The 24,475-nt window shown below is 43.4% G+C and overlaps 1 protein-coding gene across 2 annotated transcripts; it reads left to right on the top strand.

Moving 5' to 3' along the window:
* Positions 1-495: 495 nt before the first annotated feature.
* Positions 496-24,410, top strand: MED1 (mediator complex subunit 1). 2 transcript variants are annotated; one of them, XM_039516249.1, is made up of 18 exons: positions 496-902; positions 2,387-2,821; positions 5,949-6,055; positions 7,046-7,124; positions 7,666-7,720; positions 7,846-7,978; positions 8,765-8,793; positions 9,260-9,331; positions 10,787-10,873; positions 11,533-11,606; positions 12,026-12,115; positions 13,444-13,555; positions 14,021-14,145; positions 14,337-14,455; positions 16,051-16,252; positions 16,490-16,585; positions 16,721-16,826; positions 19,027-24,410. In XM_039516249.1, exons 2-18 carry the CDS (start codon positions 2,794-2,796, stop codon positions 22,259-22,261), a joined length of 4,749 nt encoding a protein of 1,582 aa, XP_039372183.1. In that variant the 5' UTR covers positions 496-902; positions 2,387-2,793; the 3' UTR covers positions 22,262-24,410. The 2 variants fall into 2 exon arrangements, with proteins under 2 accessions (XP_039372183.1, XP_039372184.1); XM_039516250.1 differs by having other exon boundaries at positions 497-902; positions 10,799-10,873.
* Positions 24,411-24,475: the final 65 nt, after the last annotated feature.

Genomic DNA, 24,475 nt, shown 5'->3' with positions numbered 1-24,475 from the left:
GGAGATTCTCCTTTAGTTCACATGGTAGAATGCAGTGCTTTCTAGAGCAGAAGGATCTGAGTTTTACCTCCACACGTCATGAATTTCAGAGTGATTGTTCTGTAAAAAAAAGTGACAACTATTATAGTCCTAGGTAGCATTTTTCCCCATTTATATTGCATTAGCAAATCTGCTAGTTTTATCAGGTAATTTTCCATTACTTTTTTGTTAAATATTAATTTATTTGTATTCACTACCTCACATGGGTATGTGATAAGTCATATGTAACCTGCACAATAGGCCATTGAACGGGGATAAATGTCTTCCTTGGGGAAAGAGAGAATCCTACCCCATTCATAAAGATTGCCTGAGCTGCCACTCTTGGAGAAGAGGGTCTTCAGCTGTGGCTTATTAACAGGAAGTCAGTGCCATAAAGAGGGAAGGTATGAAAGTGGGCTGGATTTCTTCAGGGGGGGTGCTTCTGTTGAGCTGGTTAAAATCAACTGCTTAGGTAAACTCTCATAAGGAGAGATCTGTTTGCTATACTGTAGGAGTGAAGCAGGTATACTCCTTGGATTCTACAAAAGGGCATCTTTTTGTTTACTCTACAAGGAGCTAGAACTATGCATTTGGGCCTGATGGGGAGTGTAACTACCTATGGAAAACTAGACACTTGAAGGATTGTATCCTGCTCCAAGAAGAATGACATGTGCTTGGGATTTTTTTCTTCCACATACTCTTGTATTGCTTCCCCTTTAGGGGGCTAGTGACCCCTCATTCTTGGGTGTTGTGAGCTTTCATGCCCGTAAAGTGCTTTGAGGCCTTCTGATGAAAGCCATCTGTTGCAAAAGCCAAGCAATGTTCAGCTACAGAAGACTTGACTCAAGGAAAGGGAGCAAAAATAGCCACTGGATAAAAAGAATGTAAAAATACTTAATATATTTTGAAGACTTGTGTTATTTTATGTGAATTTTTTTAATTATAAAGGTGCTTAAAATAGCCTCTTAAAAACCTTCTTTGGGGAGAAAGGTGTAAAACCTTAATAAGTTTAAAAGCTCAGTTTAGATGTGTTTAGAACTGTAACCATTCATGTCAGGCCTAAACTTTTGTCTACCAGTTCCTGTAGTTGGAAGTTATGGATCAGATAAATTGCACATTAGATACACAGTGGGTGAGGTAATATCTTTTACTGGACCAGCTTCTGTTGATGAAAGACAAGGTTTTGAATATACCCAACTCTTCTTTAGGTCTGGGGTACATACTCAAGAGTGTCCTAGCAAAATACAAGGTAGGACAAATAGATATAAGGAGTTAACACATGTTGTAAGAAACAATTGAAGGTGAAGTGACCCACTACCCAGGCTTGCATTTTGGAGGTGTTGTGCAGGTTTCCTTTGAGGATGAGGACTAAGAGGTTGGACAGGGAGTGATCATTTTGTGAAATGTATTTACTTACAGCTGATATAATGTTCTTCTCTCATCATTTTTCTGAGTGAACTCATTTGAGAGCATTTCTCATTTCACCCACATAGTTGTTACTGGAGCATTTAGTGCACTGGATGAAATACATAATTCAGTGTAATAGGCATGTATTACAGGGATCTTGAAAAGTGTTGGGGGTGGGGGGTGAAGTATTAATCTTGTCTCTTTCACCAGCATAAATTGGTCCAATAAAAGATATTATCTCATCCCTCTTGGGACCTACATGGCTATAGGGTGACCAAATGTCCTGATTTTACAGGGACAGTCCCAATTTTGGGGTCTTTTTCTTATAGAGGTTCCTATAACCCCCCACCCTGATTTTTCATATTTGCTGTCTGGTCACCCTAAAACCACTAATCCCTCAAGCCTTTTCTTGCCCCATTTTATAACCTAATACTAGGTTCAGGTTGGATTACTGTATGTTTTATGGGGTCTGACTTTGGTCAGTGGGGGTTGCTTTTGCAGCTTCCTTCATAACCCCTGCACATCACTGGTGATGTTAAACTTATTTTATGAATGAATAAAATACATGCTGTTAACAGTCCCATTTTAGACAAGAAACTTTGTGCCTCATATTGATGGAGTATCTTGTTTTCACAATGGTAAAGTGACATCTGAAACACTGAATTATGAAGCTGAAGTTACAGCAACATTAATTCTGTTCAAGAAAAAAATCCCACCTACTCTAAAATAACTTGCCCTGCTTGTGCATGACTTATATTAAGTCTCTTAGCTGTTGGGATGGTAGGTTTTGCGATGTGTGCTACCCTTTGCACAGCAATAACCAGGATTTGCTGATCCAGCTATTTTACAAAGGGGGGGATGGAATGTAACTTTGCAGTTTAAAACTTTTTAGTTTTTTTCCCTGCAATTAAATATTTTTGTAACATTTTGGCTTCAGTTGCTTTTTTTTTTCCACCTGCAGACGCAAAATCCCCCCCCCCTTTTGCAGAAGCAGCTCCCTACCCTGCAACTCTCCTGGGCAGCGCATGGGCACACACGTGCCTCGTGCCCGTGGACTCTCAATAAGGCCAGAGGAAGGGGAGGGCCGGAGGGAAGAGTGACCGCTTCAAGTCTCGCGAGGTCACCCCCCCCACCGGGTCGAGCCGTTCTGCTCTCGCGAGACGTCTCGGTGGCTGCGAGAAGCCGGAAGTGTCGCGCGGTTTGGAGCGTAGCCATGGCCGTTGGGCTGGCGGCGGCCGCCGCGGACTGAGGCCCGAGCGGGAGGGGCCTGGCCGCGGGTACCTGCTCTACGCCAGGCCGGCGCCTGCGGCCTGCCCCGGGGCCCTCCCCTTCTCCCTCCCCCCTCCCAGGCCCGCACCGGCCCGCGGGATGAAGGCGGCACAGGGGGGCGCCGAGGGTGAGTCTGGGGTCGGGGGGGGCGTGGCCGTTGGAGGGGCGGGGCTCGTGGGGGGGAGCCCCGGGCGCTGTAGGGGGAGCCCCGGCTCCAGGGAATGGGGAGATCTGCTCCCCAACTTCCCTCTGAGATTCTGCTGCCCCCACCCCGCGTTCAGCTCCCCCCGATGCCCCCCCCCAGTCAGCTCCAGGGGGTGGAGGTTGATCCCTGCTCCTGCTCTTTGCTGAGCTAATGGGGAGTTATTTCCTCCCCTGCTCGCACGTTGCCTCCGTTATCATGTTGCTCTGCTACCCTGCATGGGAGGGGACCGAACTATGGGGTCCCACGGCCACCCACAGCCGTAACAGCAACGCAGCCCATGCCCACTGGAGTTCTTCGCTGCCTGTCGCCCCAGGGGGATGTGAAGGCTGCTGGCGCTTAAGGGTTCCTGGCAAAGGCTGCTGTATCTTCGTGGGAGCAGCCTGAGGACAACGCAGCTGGCTAGTGTGGGATGTTTCATCTTGGTCTGCATGGTCTCCTGGTATACAGAGCGTACGCGCACCTGAGCCTAGTCTATCCAGCATGATCCAATATGACCTATGAAAGGTTACAGGTCCTACTGTGCAAAGCTTTATGTTGATCAAAATAGCTTGCCCTTTGGTCGAGATACAGCATTATATAGTGGAGTTTGTAATCTTTGGTGGATGGGTCTAGCATAAAATAGATCAGATTGCAGACACCTTTATCTTCATCAAACATGCCCCTTCAGTTGCTATTACACTGTCAGTGAATGATACAATTTAGTGCAGAAGTTCCCAAACTTTTTTTTTTTTTTTTTTTGCTGAGCCCTCCTTTGGTGATTCATGTCTTATGCACACACTCCCTTGTGTGGGATGCCAGGTACCCACAGGATGGGTGTCCAGTACCCACAATAGATGCCTGCTGTCTATGGGGAGCAGAGTGGGTGTGTCCCATGTGGCAGTTTCCACTCCTTATAGGGGTTGGGGTTGTCTTGGCTGATGGGACCTGGCTCCCTGCCTATTACACTCTTCCCTGTGCAGGAAAGCAAATGGAGCCCTTCTTGAATCAGGAAGGCAGCAGAATGCTGCACCCTATGAGTAGTGGCCCCCTCCTGACTTTGGCCCTTTAGAGTGGCCCTGGGGCACTGAGCTCTGTCTGCTTCTTCTACTCGGGCTCTGTCCAACAGGGGAAGCAGCTGGGACTTGGTTCCCTGGGGCTGCACTGAAGGGCTGGAGGAGAAAGAGGCCCTGTGCTGCAGTGGTATCAAAAGTAGGGGGGACAGCCTACAGCGTCCTGCTTGCATAGTCCCTTCTGGCTTCCCCAGCAGAGCATGGTAACGGCCAGTGGGCATGGGTGGCAGTCAGGGAGTGATGATCAGGGAACCTGGTCCTAACAGCTGAGACTGTCCAAACACCCCCACTTCCGCTTCCCTTATCGGACTGGGCCCCTCTTGGCTCGGACTCTTCAGCACCGCACAGTCAGATCCTCACATTCCCCTAATAGCATTGCTGTGCTTCCCCTGCCCGGGAGGTGTTCTCCACAGTGTAGATCTCTGATCTGTTCCATCACCAACCTGAATTTTGAAAAGTCCCTAGATATGTGTGTTTACATGAGCAGTAATTTACATCATCAAAGTGTTTTATAATCCTGTGTTTTCCTTGGATCTGGCAACTCAGATGAGGTTGCCAAAATAAACTGTGATTGCTGTACATTTCAAAGAGTCTGTAGAAGAACTGGTTTATTTTCTAATGAAAGCCGGTGTGGCGTTAGCATGGGTTCAGTTGCATCCACAGAAATAATGAAACCACGGATGTAAAAATAGGCAAACATTCATTTCTCCTGGCCTGGTGCAGAGAGGAGGGCGGGGGAGTTCGTAAGTGAGCCTGCCCTGCACTCACCCCACAGCAGCGGCTCCTGTCACAATTGAGGTGTGACTGGGCCAAACCTGGGTGCCCCTGCAATCCTGTGCAGTGCCCCTCCATGACTGCCCCTTCGCACCAGGGTGGGATATGAGTTAGGGTCACGGTGCTAGGGAGGAGACTGAGACATGACACTCATTTTTCAAAAATGACTAGATTTCAAGTGATGGTGTCCCTTGAAACCTCATTTACTGTGAAATCCCGAGTTGTGTCACTCCCTTGCAGTGTGCAAATTGCAGTCCCTGTTCTAGGACATTTCTGCAACCTAATGATACCGTGCCCACTGGATACCAACCCTGAGGTATTGGCTCCATCCCACTAGGCAGGTTAGAATACCTCTAAATCATAGAATTTTGAGCCCTCTGAGGCGCTGGCAGTTGGGCAGGGGCATGAGTCCCTCCCTGTATCGCATTCCAACTGTCGATGCCTCAGGTCCTTCACTGTAAATGGGCTCCAGTTGGAGTCTTTATAGTGTGGTATGTTGACTTCCATTCAGTACTGCAAAGGTCTTTTTAAAAAAGAAAAGAATTTAATACATGAATGTGAGTTCAGTGGATCTCAAACTGGTCTGGGGGTTCCTTCCTGGTGATTCACTGAATACAAATGGTTGATTGTAGTGGGTGATTGGGAAAGAAGGTGGTCTGTGGGGAGGATCTTTGCCATAGAATGAGGTTAATAGAACAAAGAGTTGGAAAGGAGCTATGAGTGTATACAGTGCAATAAGAGACAGGAGATTAAAAGTAGAACCTTCCCTCTTTAAAGATCTTCTGTACTTCTTACCTTCTGTTTTCCTTGAGGTTTCAGCAGGTCTTTAAACTAGCCTCTTGTGCCTGCAAAGGGTATCCAATCAATTATAATGCAATACCAAGACTAAACAAGATGGACCAAATCCCACGCTCACATCTTACTCACATATGTAGTCCTACTGATTTCCCCAAGAAGTCTTTGAAGTCTTATCGTTTCCTGGGTTTGATGACCTTTGGTACAGTCTTTGCATTATTTAACTGTCTGTGTGAGAGAGAGAAGAGTAAAGTGGCAAGAAGTAAAATTTCTCAGAATTGTTTTATGTTGCTGTTAAAGGCGAAGGACACATCTTTTATTTAGAACTCACAGGAGTTTTTATTTGTAAAAGTTTGAATATTGTTGTCAGCACTGAGATTAAACAGCAGCAGACCCCCTGACTGAGTTGTCCCATATGATTTGTCCTGTAGAAACGGAGAAGCTGAATAAGATGAGTTCTCTCTTGGAAAGACTTCATGCAAAGTTTAACCAAAACAGACCTTGGACTGAAACGGTGAAGCTTGTCCGTCAAGTCATGGTGAGAATTGGAGGAGTCTGGATGAGATTGGTTCCCGGGAGAATGGTGTAGTTATGTAGTCTGGATTAGTAGTGATAGTTCTTTAGCACTCCTCAGCCAGGTGTCTCAAGGTGTTTTGCAAAATCTTAATCCTTACAACCGCTCATAGAAGGTAGGGTTTTACCAGTTGCACCTAGAGGGCGTATCCAAGATCAGGGTTCCCATTGTGCTAATGCAAACAGGGAGAAATAGTTCCTGCCTGAAAAAGTTTATAATTGAAATAGACAAGACAGACTAAGGGGAAACAGGCACAAAGAGATGAAGTAGCTTACCCAAGGGCACATAATGGAGCATTGGCAGAGTCAGGAATAGAACCCATGATCCTGCTGCCCTTAACCACTGGACTGTAGTCTCTACTCAGAACTAAGGTACCAGTCCCCTTTGGCAACTAGCTGTTAGTGCAGTTGTGCAGCACGGTCTCATTCATTCTCCTTTTGTGGCAGAAGTACAGTTAATTTGTGAAGAGCTGCACTAAGTTATTGTAGAAGTGTTCCTGATGTTAGGCATGTTGCTTTCAGTTTTAGCACTACTGCCTGGCTGGTGTGTTTGTTGAAATGGCAGCAACGGGGAAGGGAAAGATAACGCAAAGTTTTCTGCAAATATTGTTCTGTGGTGTGTGAAATTTGCGTCCCTGGCAATTTCCCCCCATTTCTTCCTTTATTATTCTTAGTTTGTTTAGGATTATGTATATATAAAAAGCTATTCGAGTTTATTCTTCCAATTCAATCGGCTGCTTAAGAAGAAAAAAGTGTGTGCATGCAGTGGATATCTTTAAGTTACCTTGCTCCTGTTCTCATTTTAAGAAGCTAAATGGAAGAGTAATTGTGGGATAGGATTTAATTAACTTTAAATTGTCTTAATAAACAACATTTGGCCCTGAATAATAGTTATGGACTCGAGCTTGATGAACATTGCATACAAATGGTGTTTTTTCCCTCCCTTTTCACTCAGGAAAAACGGGTTGCGATGAACTCTGGGGGCCATCAACATCTGGTGAGCTGTTTGGAGACTTTGCAGAAAGCATTAAAAGGTTGGTAAACTCCTTGGAAATGTAACAACAAAAAATGTACTTACACTTTCCATGGTGTTCAGAATGAAACATGCTTGAAATATTAAATTGTAAAAATAAACAGAAATAGCAGCTGTTTCATTTTGTGTTTATGGTATGTGCATTTACATATGTGCGCACGCACTCTCACACGCACATATTTACCACTTATACCACAGTAGAATGTCATAGTTTAGGTTGCCAACTAAACCATTTGCCTGGCCTCACCCCAAAAGTGGTTATGTATGGGAACGTGGTAGAGTATCAGTTCATTTCTTTGCAGTTGTGACTGCGATGGTGGGCAGTATTTATTTTCTTCTTAAAAATTGCTCCTGCTATATTTTGCATGTCGGTAATTCATGTGTGCATGCACCCAGATGTGAAACCGTACAAATGCATAATGTTGGCTTGTGTGTGTGTGTGAGGAAGGGGAGTTGAGACTGCACTTAGTGCCAAAGGAATACACTCCTATGGAGAAATTAAAAGTCATGCAGTCTAAACTTCCCTTGTCTTTCCTGTTTAGTATCATCTCTGCCTGCCATGACCGATCGCTTGGAGTCTATAGCTAGACAAAATGGGTAAGTCTTCTTTTGTGGCAGAGGCATTTCCCGTGTATCTGTACAGAATCATCATAATCTCACTGCTGGTTTGATTGTTTTTTGTGTGCATCTCATAGCAATTTTTGTTTTGTTTTGTATGTAAGCCTTGGATCTCACCTTAGTGCAAATGGCACTGAATGTTACATCACTTCAGACATGTTCTATGTGGAAGTCCAGTTAGATCCTACAGGGCTGCTGTGTGATGTGAAGGTGGCGCACCATGGAGAAAATCCTGTGGTACGTATAACCTAGAAAGAGGAGATGAGTAATGGCAAAGGCAAGCAGGGTTGGTTTGCCTACCCTCTACACAAACACAGGGAATCAATTGTGTAAAATATGTCCATCTAGTTCTCATAAAAAATCTCTACTCATGGCTCAAGTGAAGGTGAAAACCTCCATGGGGAGATTCCTTCTCACTCCTAAATTTGGTGATTAGTTCAGTTCTGTGCATGTGAATAAGAACCACTTAGATAATGGTCCATATTTTTCTTTGAGTCAGAGTATAATCAACCGACAAAGCAGAATTACAGTTATCTGCAGCTTTTTATCTGTTTCCTTCAGTAGATTTCTTTATCGTTGATAAAACTTACAGTTCTGTAGATGGAAACTTGGGTCAAAATGTTTCAACTTGGAGGCCTAAAGTTAGGCATCTTAAATCAGTGGCCTGATTTTTCAGAGGTGGTGGCATCTGCAATTCCCATTGATTTAATTGCACCTCTGAAAACCATGGCACTTCTAGTAGATGCCCACATATAGATTTAGGTGTCCAACTTAAAGCCCCCAAGTTTGAAAACCGGTATAGTTGTTTAACAGGAGATAATATTAATTGAATCTGTGCTGCAAGTGGTTGACAAACAGGGCATCAGAACCATACTGGTGTAGAGCAGTGAGTGTAAAACTGTTTCTCACCAGAAGATAATGGTCAGAAACCTCATTCTGTCCCTGTATTTTATAGTCATAGAAATGTTCAAAAGTCACAGATTAATTTGAAATGAATGGTAATGTATGTTCTTTCCATTTCAGAGCTGTCCAGAACTGGTGCAACAGCTGAGGTGAGCAAAAACAGTTAGTCAATATCAGGGAAAATAATTTTTTTCAGGATGCAATGATCAGCAGTATTATTTTATGGTTGGAATTATACAGTAGTTGGTAACGGTTCCTTCTTCACAAAGTCTCTGCACTTCCATGAGAGGTTTTCTGGCTTCATTTGGCTAGGGCTTCCTGACTCTTCATCATGCATGGTACCTTTGAAGCCTCTCTATGAGGCCACACAATTCTCTCTTGACCAGGGTGTTTTGCAGATAAATTTAAAAAACAAAAAGCTAAAAGTAAATCGATTGCCAATATTAGACAATATTAGACAGAAAGAAACACATTTTCACAGTTTTTATGTTGTAAAAGTAAATTTCTGAGTGATTTAAGAATTTTATTATAAAGGTAATAATTCTTAAAAATAAATCGATCTATGAAGGATTTATCCAAATGGCTTAACAATGACATTTTTTTTTTCCCTCCTAGAGAGAAAAACTTTGATGAATTCTCTAAGCATCTAAAGGGGCTTGTGAACCTTTATAAACTTCCTGGAGACAAGTAAGTGTATACAGGATGTAGTGTATTCTCCTCCTTCCGCCCCTTATATAACCTGTCTAGGCCCCAATTCTGCAAGCACTTAACCCATGGTAATTTTACACAGATGACTAGTCCTGTTGGCTTCCGTCGGCCTGCTTGTGTGCTTAAAGTTAAGACTATGTATAAGTGTTTATAATATTGGAGCCCAAGTTACAAATCTCTAACACGTCAGGTCATTTGCTTGGGAATCCATTTGTCAATTTTCTTACACTAAGAGACCTTGGAAAAACTGTTTTTTATCTTGATAACCATCTGTCTTTATACACAAAAAAGCACTGCATTTAAAGGTCACTGTCAAGATAAACTATATTAACAAATTTCCTTACCAATGCCCTGATCCTCCATGTATTTATTTGAATTACCATCATGCCTAGGAGTCCCGGTTGTGGACCGGATCCCATCGTTCTAGGCATTGAAAAAGCAGTGAACAAAAAGACAGTCCCTGCCCCAAAGGGCTTACATTGGGTTATTCAGGTGCATACATGTTTGCAGGATCAGGGCCTAAGTTTATACTAAAATACTAAAAGAAATTTTAAAATGTCACTTCTGTATTTATGCAGTGTGTTTACATTTTACTTCATAACAGGTGAGGTAATGAACTGGTCAGTTTCAGGTTCGTTCTCTGATTTCACTGCTAACTAACGCAGTGGTGTTATTTTAGGGACGCTCAACAATGCAAGGGAATATTTCAATCCAATACCCATTTTCACTGGCATTAAAAAAAAAAAATCTATTCATAGTGGGCAAGATTTAAAAAAGAAGCCTAAATATAGACTCTTTATATTGATTTCAAAACTGCTAAGCATCCCACAGCTCCCATTGACTTCAATGAGCGTAGAGGCTGCTGAGCATCTCCGGGAAGATACTTAGTACCGTGCAGTGTTGAGTCTTTAGCAAATACTGTGTCAGCTGCACACACACTTGATTGCATGATCTTAGAAACTTGCTGCCATCTAGGCAGCCAGGGTTGATTTCTAGACAGAGATTGAAATGAATTTAGTTGTAAAATACTATGAAGCATAAATTTTTTTATTCTTTTCATTTTCTCCTCTGTGGTTTTGTGCATTTTTTATTTAAAAAACATAGATGTACATATAAATCCCTTAATTTTATCTTTTATTATAATCATGAAGTACACAGATACCAAATTAGGAATACATATGTACATAATTTGCTCTATACAAATTCAGAAGAGAAAACATAATATACAATCTAAAATGTGAGACATTGTATCATTCACTGTGTATATGTCTTTTTATCAGTTTATATTGAAACCATAATAGGAAAAAATGACTCTTGTTAGTAATTTAATACCATGATTAGGGTCATACTATTAGTTAAGAATTTAATCTGAAGTTCTGAGTTAACTTCAGGTTCTGTACAGTTTCTTGAATTCTTTTTTTTTTTTCCATGCTGCTTTTTTTCAAGCAAACTTAAAACTAAAATGTACTTGGCTCTTCAGTCTTTGGAGCTGGATCTCTCAAAGATGGCAGTGATGTACTGGTAAGAACATTTATACACCTTTGATTTTCTCCATACCTGGGCATGAATTGATGCCATGATGGGGCCCATACTTTCTGACTTTTTAAAAACTGATGCTGACATTAAAGCAACCCTATGCAACTGGAGGTTGATACAAAGTGTTACAGAAACTGATAATCTTTAAGGCTTTTCTAAAGTCTGTGTTTAACTGCAGAATGAGCAGTTGAAATAGAAGTGAGGAAAAAACAGGCTGAGGATGAAAAAGAGCGAGTAGAGATAGAAAAAGAGCAGAGACAGCATAAATGAGGGACTGACTAAAAAAATAGATACAGCAACTTTTCTAGCATATAGCAGGAGGAGATACTGGGATGGGGTTGATCAGCCACCTGCCAATCTATCACAGGGGTTGTTCCAACAAAACAAGTTGGGAACCACTTACATTAGCTTTTACTGTTGTAGATTTAGTGGACTAAAACCCACTTAGCTAGTGGGAAAACTGATGACTCCTTTCGCCAATACTTTGAGACATTTTCCAATTACAGTGTGGAGCTTAAGATACTTACTTTTATCTGGCTGTGAACTGTGTATTGAAGGATCTTAAAGCAGCCGCCAGTGCTTAGACATTTGGGATTTGAACTATGCTCCAGCACATTATAAATCTACGATTCTCTCTGTTGTAGGCAAGCCACCAACGCAAGTCTCCTCGACAAGATTCTTCATGGCAGTGTTGGGTATCTCACCCCAAGAAGTGGAGGTATCTGTGTCTTTTGTGTAACCAAAAGAGAGAATGGGGGATTGAACAGACCCTTCTTAATTGTCTGATTTTAACTAAAACCTTTATGGATGGTACCCGAGCTTCATATTAGCAGATGGTAATAGTGGATAAGAGTTGCCAGTGTAAGAGTGGTGGTCATCTACATATTTCTAAGTACCTCATGATCCAGCAGGGTAGTTTTACTTTGACAAAATCATTCCCTATACTGGATTTACAATGCACAGTTTCTCTTTGTCAGACATATTGGCCTATGTTAAAAAGAGTGACTGTTTGAACAGCTTTGCACTTCATGTGCTGTGCAGTATCACAAAGTGAGTGTGGTCTGGTTGCTAGTGACTTATGAAGGATCGGAGTAACTCATCCATCAAGGCCCTCATTAACAAGCCTGTTTCCCACAGGTCATCTGATGAATCTCAAGTATTACGTTTCACCCTATGATTTATTTGAAGAAGGCACTGGAGCCCCCATTATTTTGCATGAGAACAATGGTAGGTCACCTAAAAGGCTGCTTATGGCCACTGATTGTACTTTAGGCACACAAGATTTTCAGTCTGTCTAAAGCTTGTTCCTGGTTTTGTTTAAACTTTTCTATGAAGTCCGAGGCAAGAATATCGTAGAAGAAGGCAGCTTCGTTATAGCCTGAGTGACTGACTTACTGGTGGTAGAGTTTAGATTTTTGAGGAAAGTGTAGAATTCTGAAGATTGATGGCTGGGTTCTCCTTCATAAGCAGCACAAAATGGTCCTCATGTCTGGAGCTGGGTGATGGAGAATTCCCATTGCATAGGGGAAGTCTCCACCAGCAGAAAGCTGGCAGAGGTGGCCCTTCTGTTTTCTATGCCAGCCAGCCCCCTCGTCCCTGCCATAACAGAAAGGAGAGGTCGTGTCAGACGTGTTCCACGGGCGAGAGGAGCATAGTAAAGCAGAGCTCCAGTGTTCTTGGTCATCCACTAACATAAAGTCAGTGATCCATTCAGGACCTTACACCAGTGGCAGAAGTTAGACTAGGTCCCCTGCTACTCCAGCTTCCACTGGGGCTGAACAGCCAGGATCAGGGAGTCATGGCCATTTGGCTGTCTGCAACCACCGCTCTCCAATATGAGAGAATCAAGAGCAGAGTGACTGACGGAGGTTTGAGAAGCACGTGCAAACCCTGGGACGCTTCTCCCATTTTCTGGTTACAGTTGCCCTCTGGAGGTGAAATCCACTTCTGTGCAGGCCTGCACAAAGCCAGTGCATCACTGAAGTCTTACTTAAGCCCTCAAAATAGGCTGCCCCCCCTGCACTGAGGTGAATTTCATCCAGGATGGCTAACTCTAGGTTTATTTTATATTGATTAATTTTTAAAAAAAATTCTTTTCCCTGGTTTCAGCTGTGATTATGGGGGTGGCTTTTTGTAGGACTATAATAAACTTTCACATCTGTACATAGAGGTTTGCTTTTTGTTAGTATTTTATACAATAACACCAAGCTTCCTATCTAGCAAGAGCGAGACAACTTGGAAAAATAAGACACTGGGACTGAACAGCTCCAAAATCATAAATAATTTTGCACATAGAAATGTACTGCAAGGTTGTAAATTCACTTGAAATCTATTGCTGACAGGTAATAGGCGCACCCCAGAAAAGAGAAATAGAACTTCAAATAGCATAAATAAAGGGCTGCACATTCAAACTAGACTATATCAAACTTTGAAAGAGATGCTACATAGACAAATAACACATCTACATGTGAGCAGTATCTTTAACTCCTAAAGCACATCAATGGTTTTTCTAGCGGTTCTTGATACGGTCTCCTTTCTCTTGCCTCCTCTTCCAGTCCCTCGGTCTTTGGGCATGAACGCATCGATAACAATCGAAGGAACCTTGGCTATGTACAAACTCCCAATTGCACCATTAATTATGGGATCGCATCCTGTTGACAACAAAGGGTAAGGAAAGGGCATTTCTGCTGGGGCCTCTCACAGTGACCTCATTCAGATGCTACCGGTGTGGCCCTGTTTTGAGTCCTCTTTCTAAGCCATGTCAATAACACAATGTTGTATCATCAGTCATGGGGTTTGATGTGGCCCCGATCTGTGAAATACCTTGTACTTGAGACATGAATGAAGCCTATTTTTCAGGTGTTAATCAAGTGTTGTAATCTTTCAGAAGTAACAGACAAGATACTTATGTTTGGGCAGAGGATAAAATGTGTATCTTACACTTAAAATATAGACACACTTTAAAAATTTTCTGTGCATACACCATAATACTTTTCTACCTTACATGTGTATTGTGAGGATATTCATTAATGTTTGTACGGTGCTCAGGCACTATTTGGGGGGTGGGGGCAGCATAATATACCAATATAAATATTCATGTAATAAAAAAAACAAGTAACTTCAATGCTTTAGGACTCCATCCTTCTCATCAGTCACCAGTGCCAACAGTGTTGACTTGCCAGCTTGCTTCTTCTTGAAGTTCCCACGACCTATTCCAGTATCCCGGGCTTTCATTCAGAAACTGCAGAGCTGCACAGGTGGGTTGTAACTCTATCGGACAAGTATACACTAGCTTTTACTAGTAGATTGTTGTAAGCACACTAAGTGAGTTGAACCCAAGTTCTTATACTCTTTTATATGTACTTTTGAGGATTGAATAGGTCCGTATCATTGTGCAGCTCCTTTTAGCTGTATGATGTGGTCATTATGCTCTGCTGTGTTTCCTCAGGAATCCCATTGTTTGACACCCCGCCAACGTTTGTCCCCCTGTATGAGCTGATCACACAGTTTGAGTTATCCAAGGAGACTGACTCTGTACCTTTAAACCACAACATGCGCTTCTATGCAGTAAGTATGTCACTAGAACTGGGGAACTAAGCACACGCAAGAGGCAGGTTGAGGACTTTTGAAAAGAGTTAGAAACCCTGGACTGGAAACTATTAAATACAACTACTGCCTTCTCTTGTACCAGTATAACTGTCAATTAGGGGCATGTTTTTACCAATAGTTATTCCAGTACAGCCCCTAGAGTGGATGCAGTTATACTTAAAGAGGTACAGCTTTTGTGTGTAGACACAACCTAAGTTATCCAAACCAGAATGCTGGAAAAGACACAATCACAGTAGATTAATTGTCCTGTCTTAACTGTGGATTTGTCATCCTCTGGACTACAAGACTTTCTTTTTGCAACTGATCTACCTCCATTACAAAAGGTAACCCAAAACTGCTATGTACTATTTTGTCAGACTGTTGGTAAATAAACCGATGCATGTGCAACCAATGAGTTTGTCTGCATGGGTTGTGTTGTCTTAATGTTCCTATTTAACTGAGAATCACAGATCAAAACAAAAGTTTTGGGAGTGGAGAATGTAAGATGACCAGAGAAGATCAGCAATTTGGTCTAACAACATTTGATAAATGACCTCTTTTAAACGTGTGCCTTTGCTAATGAGCTGGTCCTCCTAAGGACAGACTGGCTATTTTGATTGGGTTAGTTGCATAGATTAGAACTATAAGAGTACCCATAAATCCAGTCTCTGGCATATCATAATTTTGGCAAGATATTGAAATCATCTGTACTGTTAAACCACTGCTTCTCTGAGTGACTGCCATGAGCTGGAAAACTCGTAGCCGATGTGTGGAGGGAAGAGGAAGGTACTTTCTGGGCTGGCTACTGTGTTGAAAGATGCAGTTTCCATTGAACATGCCAATATCTGTACATAGCAAGTGACTGAATGCTCACATTAGCATGGAATTATCTGGCTTCTATAGGTAGCTTAGATTCTTAATATAATTTGAATGGGCTTTTTTGGGTTTATAGATGTTTTTGTATTTGCATATACAATGAGTAGGAATTGACTTTGACTGTGTAATTATTAAACCCAAGCATCATGAGAGGTGGAATGTCACCATGGTGGTTACGGCAGAGATCTGGGAGTTAACATTCTTGGGTTCTCTATGTGGCTGTTCCACTGACTACGTTGTGTGACCTTTGGGTAAGTCACTTAAACAATTTGTGAAATCCTGGACTCACTGAAGTCAATATAAAACTTGCACTGAATTCAGTGAGGCCAAGATTTCACCTTCTGTGCCTCCATTTCCCCAACTGTAAAATGGATCAATACTTAATCACCTCACAAAAGGACAGTGAAGTTTACTGTGTATATAAAAGTGCTTTGAGAACCTCTGATGGGGCAGTACAGAGGTGCAAAGTAATATTATCATTCTTGGCAGTGGTATTTCTAGACTGGTATTTTTGTTCAGGTTGTAAATCCAGTTTATAAAAGGGTTTGATTCTTAGAAAGTGTCTCTCCAATGTTTGTCAATTCCAACCACAAAGGTAACTTAGCATGACACAGATTTTGGAGCTGCACTTGCTTTGGTAGCTGGCTTTACTTCCTTGTATCCAGTACCATTGGAGTAAAGCACAGATTGTTTCCTAGGCTCTTCCAGGACAGCAGCACTGCTATTTCCTGAACAAGGATGCTCCTCTTCCAGATGGAAGAAGCCTGCAAGGAACTCTCATTAGTAAAATCACCTTCCAGCACCCTGGCCGGGTTCCTCTCATCCTCAACTTGATCAGGCACCAAGTGGCCTACAACACACTGATTGGCAGTTGTGTCAAGCGAACTGTTTTAAAAGAAGGTGGGTGACACATTGACGGCCATAAATAAAATTCTGTGACTAGAGATGATCCTGGATTGTTTTCTGTAGCGTGTTAGAATCAGACGGTGGGTTTGGGGAATAGGAAATTAGAAGCCCAGGCTGCTTTGCCTCACCATTTTATTTTTCTTTCTTTTCAATGGCTGTATTTGAGCTCATGTCTGTCTTCGTCTCTTGTGCTGTGAAGATGCTGCATTTACCAGCTCCTGTGTCTTTCAGATTCTCCTGGGATCCTGCAATTTGAAGTTTGCCCCCTCTCCGATTCCTGTTTCAGTGTATCCTTTCAGCATCCTGTGAATGACTCCCTGGTGTGTGGTGAGTAGGGGTCAGTGAAAAGCATGTGTTTATAAATAGATTTTAGGTGAAAATAGGGTTGGGGGGGGGTTGTTTGTTTTTTTGCCACTGCAGTTAGAAGTTTAATGTCTCCCAAATGCCTTCTCTCTGTTTCAGTGGTCATGGATGTGCAGGACTCCACACATGTGAACTGTAAACTATATAAAGGGCTCTCTGATGCTCTCATCTGTACAGATGACTTCATTGCCAAAGTTGTTCAGAGGTAAACCAGGCCTTCTCTGTGTTGCTATTAGATGCTACTCAGAGCATCTTTTATAAATCCCCAGAACTATCTAGGCAACAGTCAGGGGCGGCTCTAGGAATTTGGCCGCCCCAAGCACGCCGGTCCCGCGGCTCCGGGGGACCTCTTGCAGACGTGCCTGCGGATGGTCCGCTGGTCCCGCGGCTCCGGTGGAGCATCCGCAGCCACGCCTGCGGGAGGTCCACCGGAGCCGTGGGACCAGCGGACCTCCCGCAGGCATGACTCCGGAAGGTCCGCTGGAGCCGCCTGCCGCCCTCCCGGCAAAATGCCGCCCGAAGTGTGCGCTTGGCGCGCTGGGGTCTAGAGCCGGCCCTGGCGACAGTGGTTCTACAGTTTAAAAAAAAATAAAATAAAAAAATGGAGATATACCAATCTCCTAGAACTGGAAGGGACCTTGAAAGGTCATTGAGTCCAGCCCCCTGCCTTCACTAGCAGGACCAATTTTTTGCACCAGATCCCTAAGTGGCCTCCTCAAGGATTGAACTCACAACCCTGGGTTTAGCAGGCCAATGCTCAAACCACTGAGCTATTTCCCCCCCCCCCCCATTTTTCTGCAGAAAGATCCCATTGTAGATCACCTGCCATCTCTCTCAGACTATCTGCCGTAGTTATTTATAAGGCACTACAGTTTGTTCAGCCAAAGGGAGTGCTTGAATAGCTGAACATTTGTGGTGTCTAATGAAACTGATTTAAGAAATCAGTAACTCTTGCTTAACAATCATAGTTATAAGCATGCGACATAGATTTCTAGCCTCCTCAAATCTACGTATAATAGTAATAGTGCTACAAAAATACAAATAAATAATAATGCCTAGATCTTTTGTAGCAGTTCTCATCCATAGATCTCAAAGCACTTTACAAATGACTTAAGTAGCATTATTCTCATTATACAAATGGGGAAACTGAGGCACGTAGGTTTAAAGTCATATGCCTAAGGTCACCGAGCAGGCAAGTGGCAAAGACAGGAATATAAGCCAAGTCATCTGAGCCTCTGTCTAATGCCCTGTCTACTGGTACATACTGCTTCCATTATCCTTTCTATTTCTTATCTACAAAAGAGACAAAATATCATTAAAAGACTTTTTTTCTGAATTCTGGTGAACACCTCTGTCTGGGTGGCATCATTCCAGAACTCCATTTCTAATGCACTTCAATTTCTGTTGAGAGTTTTCTATGCCAGCCTTGGACAAAACCTACCAGATTTGAAGCCATTCATCCTTTGTCTGTGGATTTCAGGCAAATGATGCTCAGGAGAAAGGGAGGCAAAACCAAGGCTGTATTGGAATCTCAGTTCCCAACCTTAACTGTGCAGCAGCAACTGCCGACCTTATTAAATATTTGTTTTCTGGATGCCTGGCTTAGTTGTACATGTTTTCATGCTTTCTGAGGAGCTTGCAGTTGCCTTCAAAGTCTCTGCCTCTCTTTGAATTAGAGGGTGACTCACGCATGGTTCCAACATTTGATAGCCCTGCCAGCCCCCAGGCTTTACATTTACACAGGGCCTTTATCAAAATTACTCAGCCCCAGGCAACACTGGAAGCATTTAGAAAACTACAAGGTGTTAATAATGCTCTGCACATACAGATACCCTACAGACTTCCGTATCAATATTGATGAGTTTCCTACCTTACGGGTCAGTATGATTATTCCTATTTTATAGATGGGGAAACTGAGGCACAGATTAAGTTAACTTACCCAGGGTCATACATGGAGCCTGTGGCAGAGCTGGGAACAGAACCTATCCCTCCTAACACCCAATCTCTTTAGCTACAAGATCATCCCTGTCTTAAGTATTACTTAGTTACTAATTATTAAAGTTTTTGATTGTAATTAAAAATGTAGCAGATAATATTGATGAAGGCAATGTAGAGAGGCACTGTTGTTCAATGGCTAGAGGAGTATGACAGAGTAGCTATGAATGGTTACAGCAGGGAGCAAAAGATTCTAAATTCTGGCAATTCCTGGCTCAGTTGCTGTCTTGCCATGTGACCTGGGGCAAGTCCCTTCGTGATTTGCGTTAGTGTACTGTCCTGCAAAAGGGGGATAATTCCTAACTCTCAGAGCTGCTGTGAATCCTGTAATGTTTTTAGAACTCTTTAGTTGACAGTTTCTATAAATGTGCAAATTGCATACTAAATCCTTCCCACTTTCTGTCTTGCAGGTGTATGTCCATTCCTGTGACGATGAGAGCCATTCGAAGAAAGGCAGAAACCATTCAGGCAGATACACCAGCCCTGTCCCTTATTGCAGAGACAGTAGAAGACATGGTGAAGAAAAACCTGCCCCCCGCCAGCAGCCCAGGGTACGGCATGACCACAGGCAACAACCCAATGAGTGGTACCACTACACCAACAAACACTTTTCCGGGGGGGCCCATCACTACCCTGTTTAACATGAGCATGAGCATGAAAGAGAGGCATGACTCGGTGGGCCATGGGGAGGACTTCAGCAAAGTGTCTCAGAACCCTATTCTCACTAGTTTGTTGCAGATCACAGGGAATGTGGGGTCTACCATAGGCTCAAGTCCAACCCCTCCCCATCACACGCCACCACCAGTATCCTCACCAGCAAGCAACACCAAGAACCACCCGATGCTCATGAACCTCCTTAAAGACAATCCTCCTCAGGACTTCTCCACTCTGTATGGGAGCAGCCCTCTTGAAAGGCAGAACTCTTCTTCTGGCTCCCCCAGAATGGAAATGGGCCCTGGGGGGAACAAGCAAAAGAAAAAAAAATCTCGCACACCAGCAGACAAGCCGAAGCATCAGACTGAGGATGATTTTCAGAGAGAGCTGTTTTCAATGGATGTTGATTCCCAGAACCCGATTTTTGATGTCAACATGACCGCTGATACTCTGGATACCCCTCATATTACTCCAGCGCCCAGTCAGTGCAGCACTCCTCCTACTACGTACCCCCAGCCTATACCTCACTCTCAGCCCAGTATTCAGAGGATGGTTCGACTTTCCAGTTCAGACAGCATTGGAGCTGATGTTACTGATATCCTTTCTGATATAGCAGAGGAAGCTGCCAAGCTCCCCAGCACTAATGAAGACTGTCCACCCATCGGAACGCCTGTAAGGGACTCTTCTAGTTCAGGCCATTCACAAAGTGCCCTATTTGACCCAGATGTCTTTCAGACAAATAGTGAGAACCCGTACACTGACCCAGCCGACCTTATAGCAGATGCTACTGTGAGCCCAAACAGTGACTCTTCAAACCATTTTTTCCCAGACGGAGTAGATTTCAATCCTGACTTACTGAACAGTCAGAGTCAAAGTGGCTTTGGGGAGGAGTACTTCGATGAGAGCAGTCAGAGTGGAGATGCTGACGATTTCAAGGGCTTTGCATCCCAGGCTTTAAGTAGTTTGGGAGTGCAAGTGTTGGGGGGTGATGGGGGAGAAAATAAATTTAAAGGAAGCAATCAGGCAGACATGGTTGACTTTAGTATTATTGCAGCTGCGAGCAAAACCCTGGGGTCCTCTGACATTATGGAGCATCATAGTGGAAGCCAGAGCCCTTTACTAAGTACAGGGGATTTGGGAAAGGAAAAGTCTCAGAAACGGGTAAAAGAAGGCAATGGCTCGGGGAGTAGTTTATCGGGTCCTGGGCTAGATGGTAAGCCAGGAAAACGCAGCCGGACCCCGTCCAGTGATGGTAAAAGTAAAGAAAAGCTTCCAAAGCGGAAGAAAGCGGACACAGAAGGGAAATCTCCCTCTCATAGTTCATCGAACAGACCTTTCACCCCACCAGCAAGCTCTGGTGGGTCAAAATCTCCTGGAAGTTCAGGCAGATCTCAGACTCCTCCTGGTGTAGCCACTCCTCCTATTCCAAAAATCACAATTCAGATCCCCAAAGGGACAGTGACTGTTGGCAAACCTTCACACGGCCAGTATACAAGCAGTGGCTCTGTCTCCTCAAGCAGCAAAAGCCATCACAGCCATTCCTCCTCCTCTTCCTCCTCCTCTTCTGCCTCAGGCAAAGTAAAAAGCAGCAAATCAGAAGGGTCTTCTGGCTCAAAGATGAGTAGCAGCCTCTACCTGAGCCAAGGTGGCTCAGGTTCAGGTCAGTCAAAAAGCTCAGCTCAGTCTGTGGGAAAGCCTGGATCCTCCCCTATTACCAAACACGGCCTCAGCAGCAGTTCTGGAGGTACCAAGATGAAGCCTCAAGGGAAGCCTTCATCACTTATGAACCCTTCCATGAGTAAACCAAACATTTCTCCTTCACATTCTAGACCATCAGGGGGTTCTGACAAGCTTGCCTCTCCAATGAAACCTGTTCCAGGTACTCCTCCGTCATCTAAAGCAAAATCGCCTATCAGTTCAGGTTCTGGGGGCTCACATATGTCTGGGACTGGATCAGGGTCAAATATGAAGTCCTCTTCAGGAATGGGATCCTCCGGGTCCATGTCCCAGAAACCACCTCCTTCATCAAACTCTTCTACAGCATCTTCATCTTCCTTTTCATCTGGTGGTTCTTCCATGTCTTCATCTCAGAACCAGCATGGAAGCTCCAAGGGCAAATCTCCAAGCAGAAACAAGAAGCCATCCTTGATTGCAGTCATAGACAAACTTAAACATGGGGTTGTTACTAGTGGGCCTGGAGGTGAAGACCCGATGGATGGACAGATGGGGCCAAGTTCCAATTCCTCAAGCCATTCTTTGTCCTCCAAACATAACATGTCTGGAGGCGAATTTCAGGGGAAGCGGGAGAAAAGTGACAAAGACAAATCCAAAGTGTCTGTTTCTGGAGGATCTATAGACTCTTCCAAGAAGACTTCGGATTCCAAAAACATTGGTAGTACTGGAGTGGCCAAGATTATCATCAGCAAACACGATGGTGGTTCCCCTAGCATAAAAGCCAAAGTAACCTTGCAGAAGCCTGGGGAAGGAGGTGGGGATAGCTTAAGGCCTCAGATGGCTTCTTCCAAAAGCTATGGATCCCCTCTGATCAGTGGGTCTACTCCAAAGCATGAACGCTGCTCACCCAGCCACAGTAAGTCACCAGCCTACACTCCTCAAAATATAGACAGTGAGAGCGAGTCTGGCTCCTCTATAGCAGAGAAATCCTATCAGAACAGTCCCAGCTCTGATGATGGCATTAGGCCACTACCGGAATATAGTTCAGAAAAACATAAGAAGCACAAAAAAGAGAAGAAGAAAGTGAAAGACAAAGACCGTGACAGAGATAGGGATCGTGACAAAGACAGAGACAAGAAGAAGTCTCATAGCATTAAACCAGAAAGTTGGTCTAAATCACCTATTTCTTCTGACCAGACTCTGTCCATGACCAGCAGTGCTATCCTATCAGCTGACAGGCCATCCCGGCCAAGTCCTGATTTTTTAATTGGGGAGGAAGACGACGACCTCATGGATGTTGCTCTGATTGGCAATTAATTTTTAAAAAAATAATTTTAAAAGATCTCTAGGACCCCCCAGTGGGTTCTAGAGATAGCAAGCAAAGAATCGTTCATTTCAGAATACCACACTTACCTTGAGGGACATGGTTTAAAAGGAAAACAGTATTCCTGAGGATCTCAAAAACCTGCACAGAATACCTGCGAGTGCTGATCTTTCTGACTGGGAATGGCAAACCAGTCTTCTGACTGTGGCCCCAAGTCTGCAGCCCATTTACACACATGCTGAATTTTACACGTATTAATAGTCCTGTAAAGTCAATGGGCGTAGAGTTAAGCATGTGGGTAAGTGTTTGGAGGAACAGACCCTAAATTGGTGCAGAAACATAAGTTATTATTGAAGAATTAGATTTTCCCCCCTCCCTCTCCTTTTCATGATAAGTTTTTAGTAAGTTTTGAGCTAATAACTTTAGGGCATATTTTAATGTTTGGGGCTTGTGGTTTTCTCTTTTTTTGAAGGGTGTCTGGAGAAAAGAGAAATGCTTTGCAGGTTTCTTTTATGGAGTTTCTTCATCATTTAGTGTCTGATTCTTAGAGGTGCTGAGGACTTCATCTTCCATTGACATCAGCAGCTCTGCAAAATCAGGCACTGTGTTTTGATGGACATCAGCGTTTTATTCCAGGTCAAAGTGATGAAGGATATTTATGTCGATGTTTGATTGACCTTGCGTTTTACCTATTTATTTATGCCCCTATTTGAATGCCTCGTGCTGTTTGTTTTTCATGCAGTCTTTATATTTTAATTGTGTGATGCGGGGTCTGAAGGGACTCTGGGAGCTTGGTTAGCTGTGGGTTAGGAAAGCCTGGAAAATGTGCAGCCACTGTAGCTTTGGTGAAGTTGGTAAAATCACAGCATGCTTTGCCCTGATCTAAGCGCTGTTTGCTAGGTTTAAAGGAAACGAAATTCCCCAGAATCCCAGTGCTGTGTATATATGAAAATTCACAACCTTTATAGAGAGACATTTAGGGCCCAATCCTGCAAATACTTAAGAATATGCTTAACTTTATTCATTGTGTAAAAAAAAAAAAAAAAATCCCATTTGAAGTCAATGCAGCTATTGTTACTCGTGTGCGCAAATGTTTTGTGGACATTTTTTTAATCTTTCTGTTGCAAAAGTGCCTAGGGCATTTTTAATTTGTGTGTGTGCGCACACACGTTTTCCCACAGCAGCACTGCTGGTAACACACACAAGCATTCCCCATGCTCCTCCCCCTTCCCCCACTTGAGAGGTTGTTAGCTCACCAGTAGGTGTGAATCATTCCTGTGCCAGTGTTAGTACTTGTGTTGATTAAAAACATGCTGAAATGTCTTGGCTCTGTAAAACCTGATTGGCTGCAATAGAAGCAATAATTTCCCTGAATGGCAGATTTCCTTCTCTCACCAGGACTTTAAAGGAAGACGCAGGCAAGACCTGCTAGTCTCTGTCGTTGAGAGGATAGGAGCGAGAAGTCTATTTGATAAATGAAAGCAGTTAGGATTGTTTTGATAGAGGAGAAGACACGGAAGAGCCTTCAGACAAGGGAACACAGTGTATCTAAAGAGTACTGTGAACCCATCTCCTTTTAGGTCCTACAGGGAAATGCATTGAGTTGAAATCCTTGCCCCTCTGAGTTTCGCACTGACTTCAGTGGGGCCAGGATTTTTTCACCTGTGGGCTTGAGAATACCCTTTATTTTGGGTTTGCAGTTTGAAAAGCCTTCAAGGTTTAGGTTTCCTTTAAACTGTAGACATTTCCTGTCTTGCATACAGTCCAGCCCCCTGATTTTTTTCAGGCCAAACAGCTTCTCTTTTCTGGCTCATGTAGAGCTCCTAAAAAACTGGAATGCTTGTATCTTTTCAGTGGGTTGGCTTCTACGCAGCTAGCTGTAGACTTTCCATTCTTCCTGTCTTCAGCTCTGTTTGGGGCTGTATACTGGAATTACTGTTGTCACATAGATAGCAGGTGTGAATTTCTCTCTCTCGCACAATAGCTCTCCCTTATATTTTCCAACCTTCATCCCTTGCTCCTAGTGATCTGCATCCCATGGCTTCCCTCTCACCAATATGCCCAGCTTCATGTGCTGAGATGATAGACAGTAGTAAATAAAGTCTAAACCTACAGCAAATGACATTATTTGATGCAACATCAGAATCGCATGACTGTGTGGTGTCTATGAAGGGGATGTAAGAAATACAACACCAGATGACTTTATC

The sequence above is a fragment of the Mauremys reevesii genome, linkage group 27 (genome assembly GCF_016161935.1).
Source record: "Mauremys reevesii isolate NIE-2019 linkage group 27, ASM1616193v1, whole genome shotgun sequence".
Lineage (NCBI taxonomy): Eukaryota > Metazoa > Chordata > Testudines > Geoemydidae > Mauremys > Mauremys reevesii.
Note: the sequence above shows the minus strand (reverse complement) of the source record. Positions and strands in the feature narration are given on the sequence as shown.

Excerpts from the sequence above, each read along its gene's own strand:
- MED1 (XM_039516249.1), top strand. The coding sequence starts at position 2,794 with ATGAAGGCGGCACAGGGGGGCGCCGAGG. Across the intron at positions 7,721-7,845 it reads TCTATAGCTAGACAAAATGG|CCTTGGATCTCACCTTAGTG; the intron begins GTAAGTCTTCTT and ends TTTGTATGTAAG. Across the intron at positions 12,116-13,443 it reads TATTTTGCATGAGAACAATG|TCCCTCGGTCTTTGGGCATG; the intron begins GTAGGTCACCTA and ends CTCCTCTTCCAG.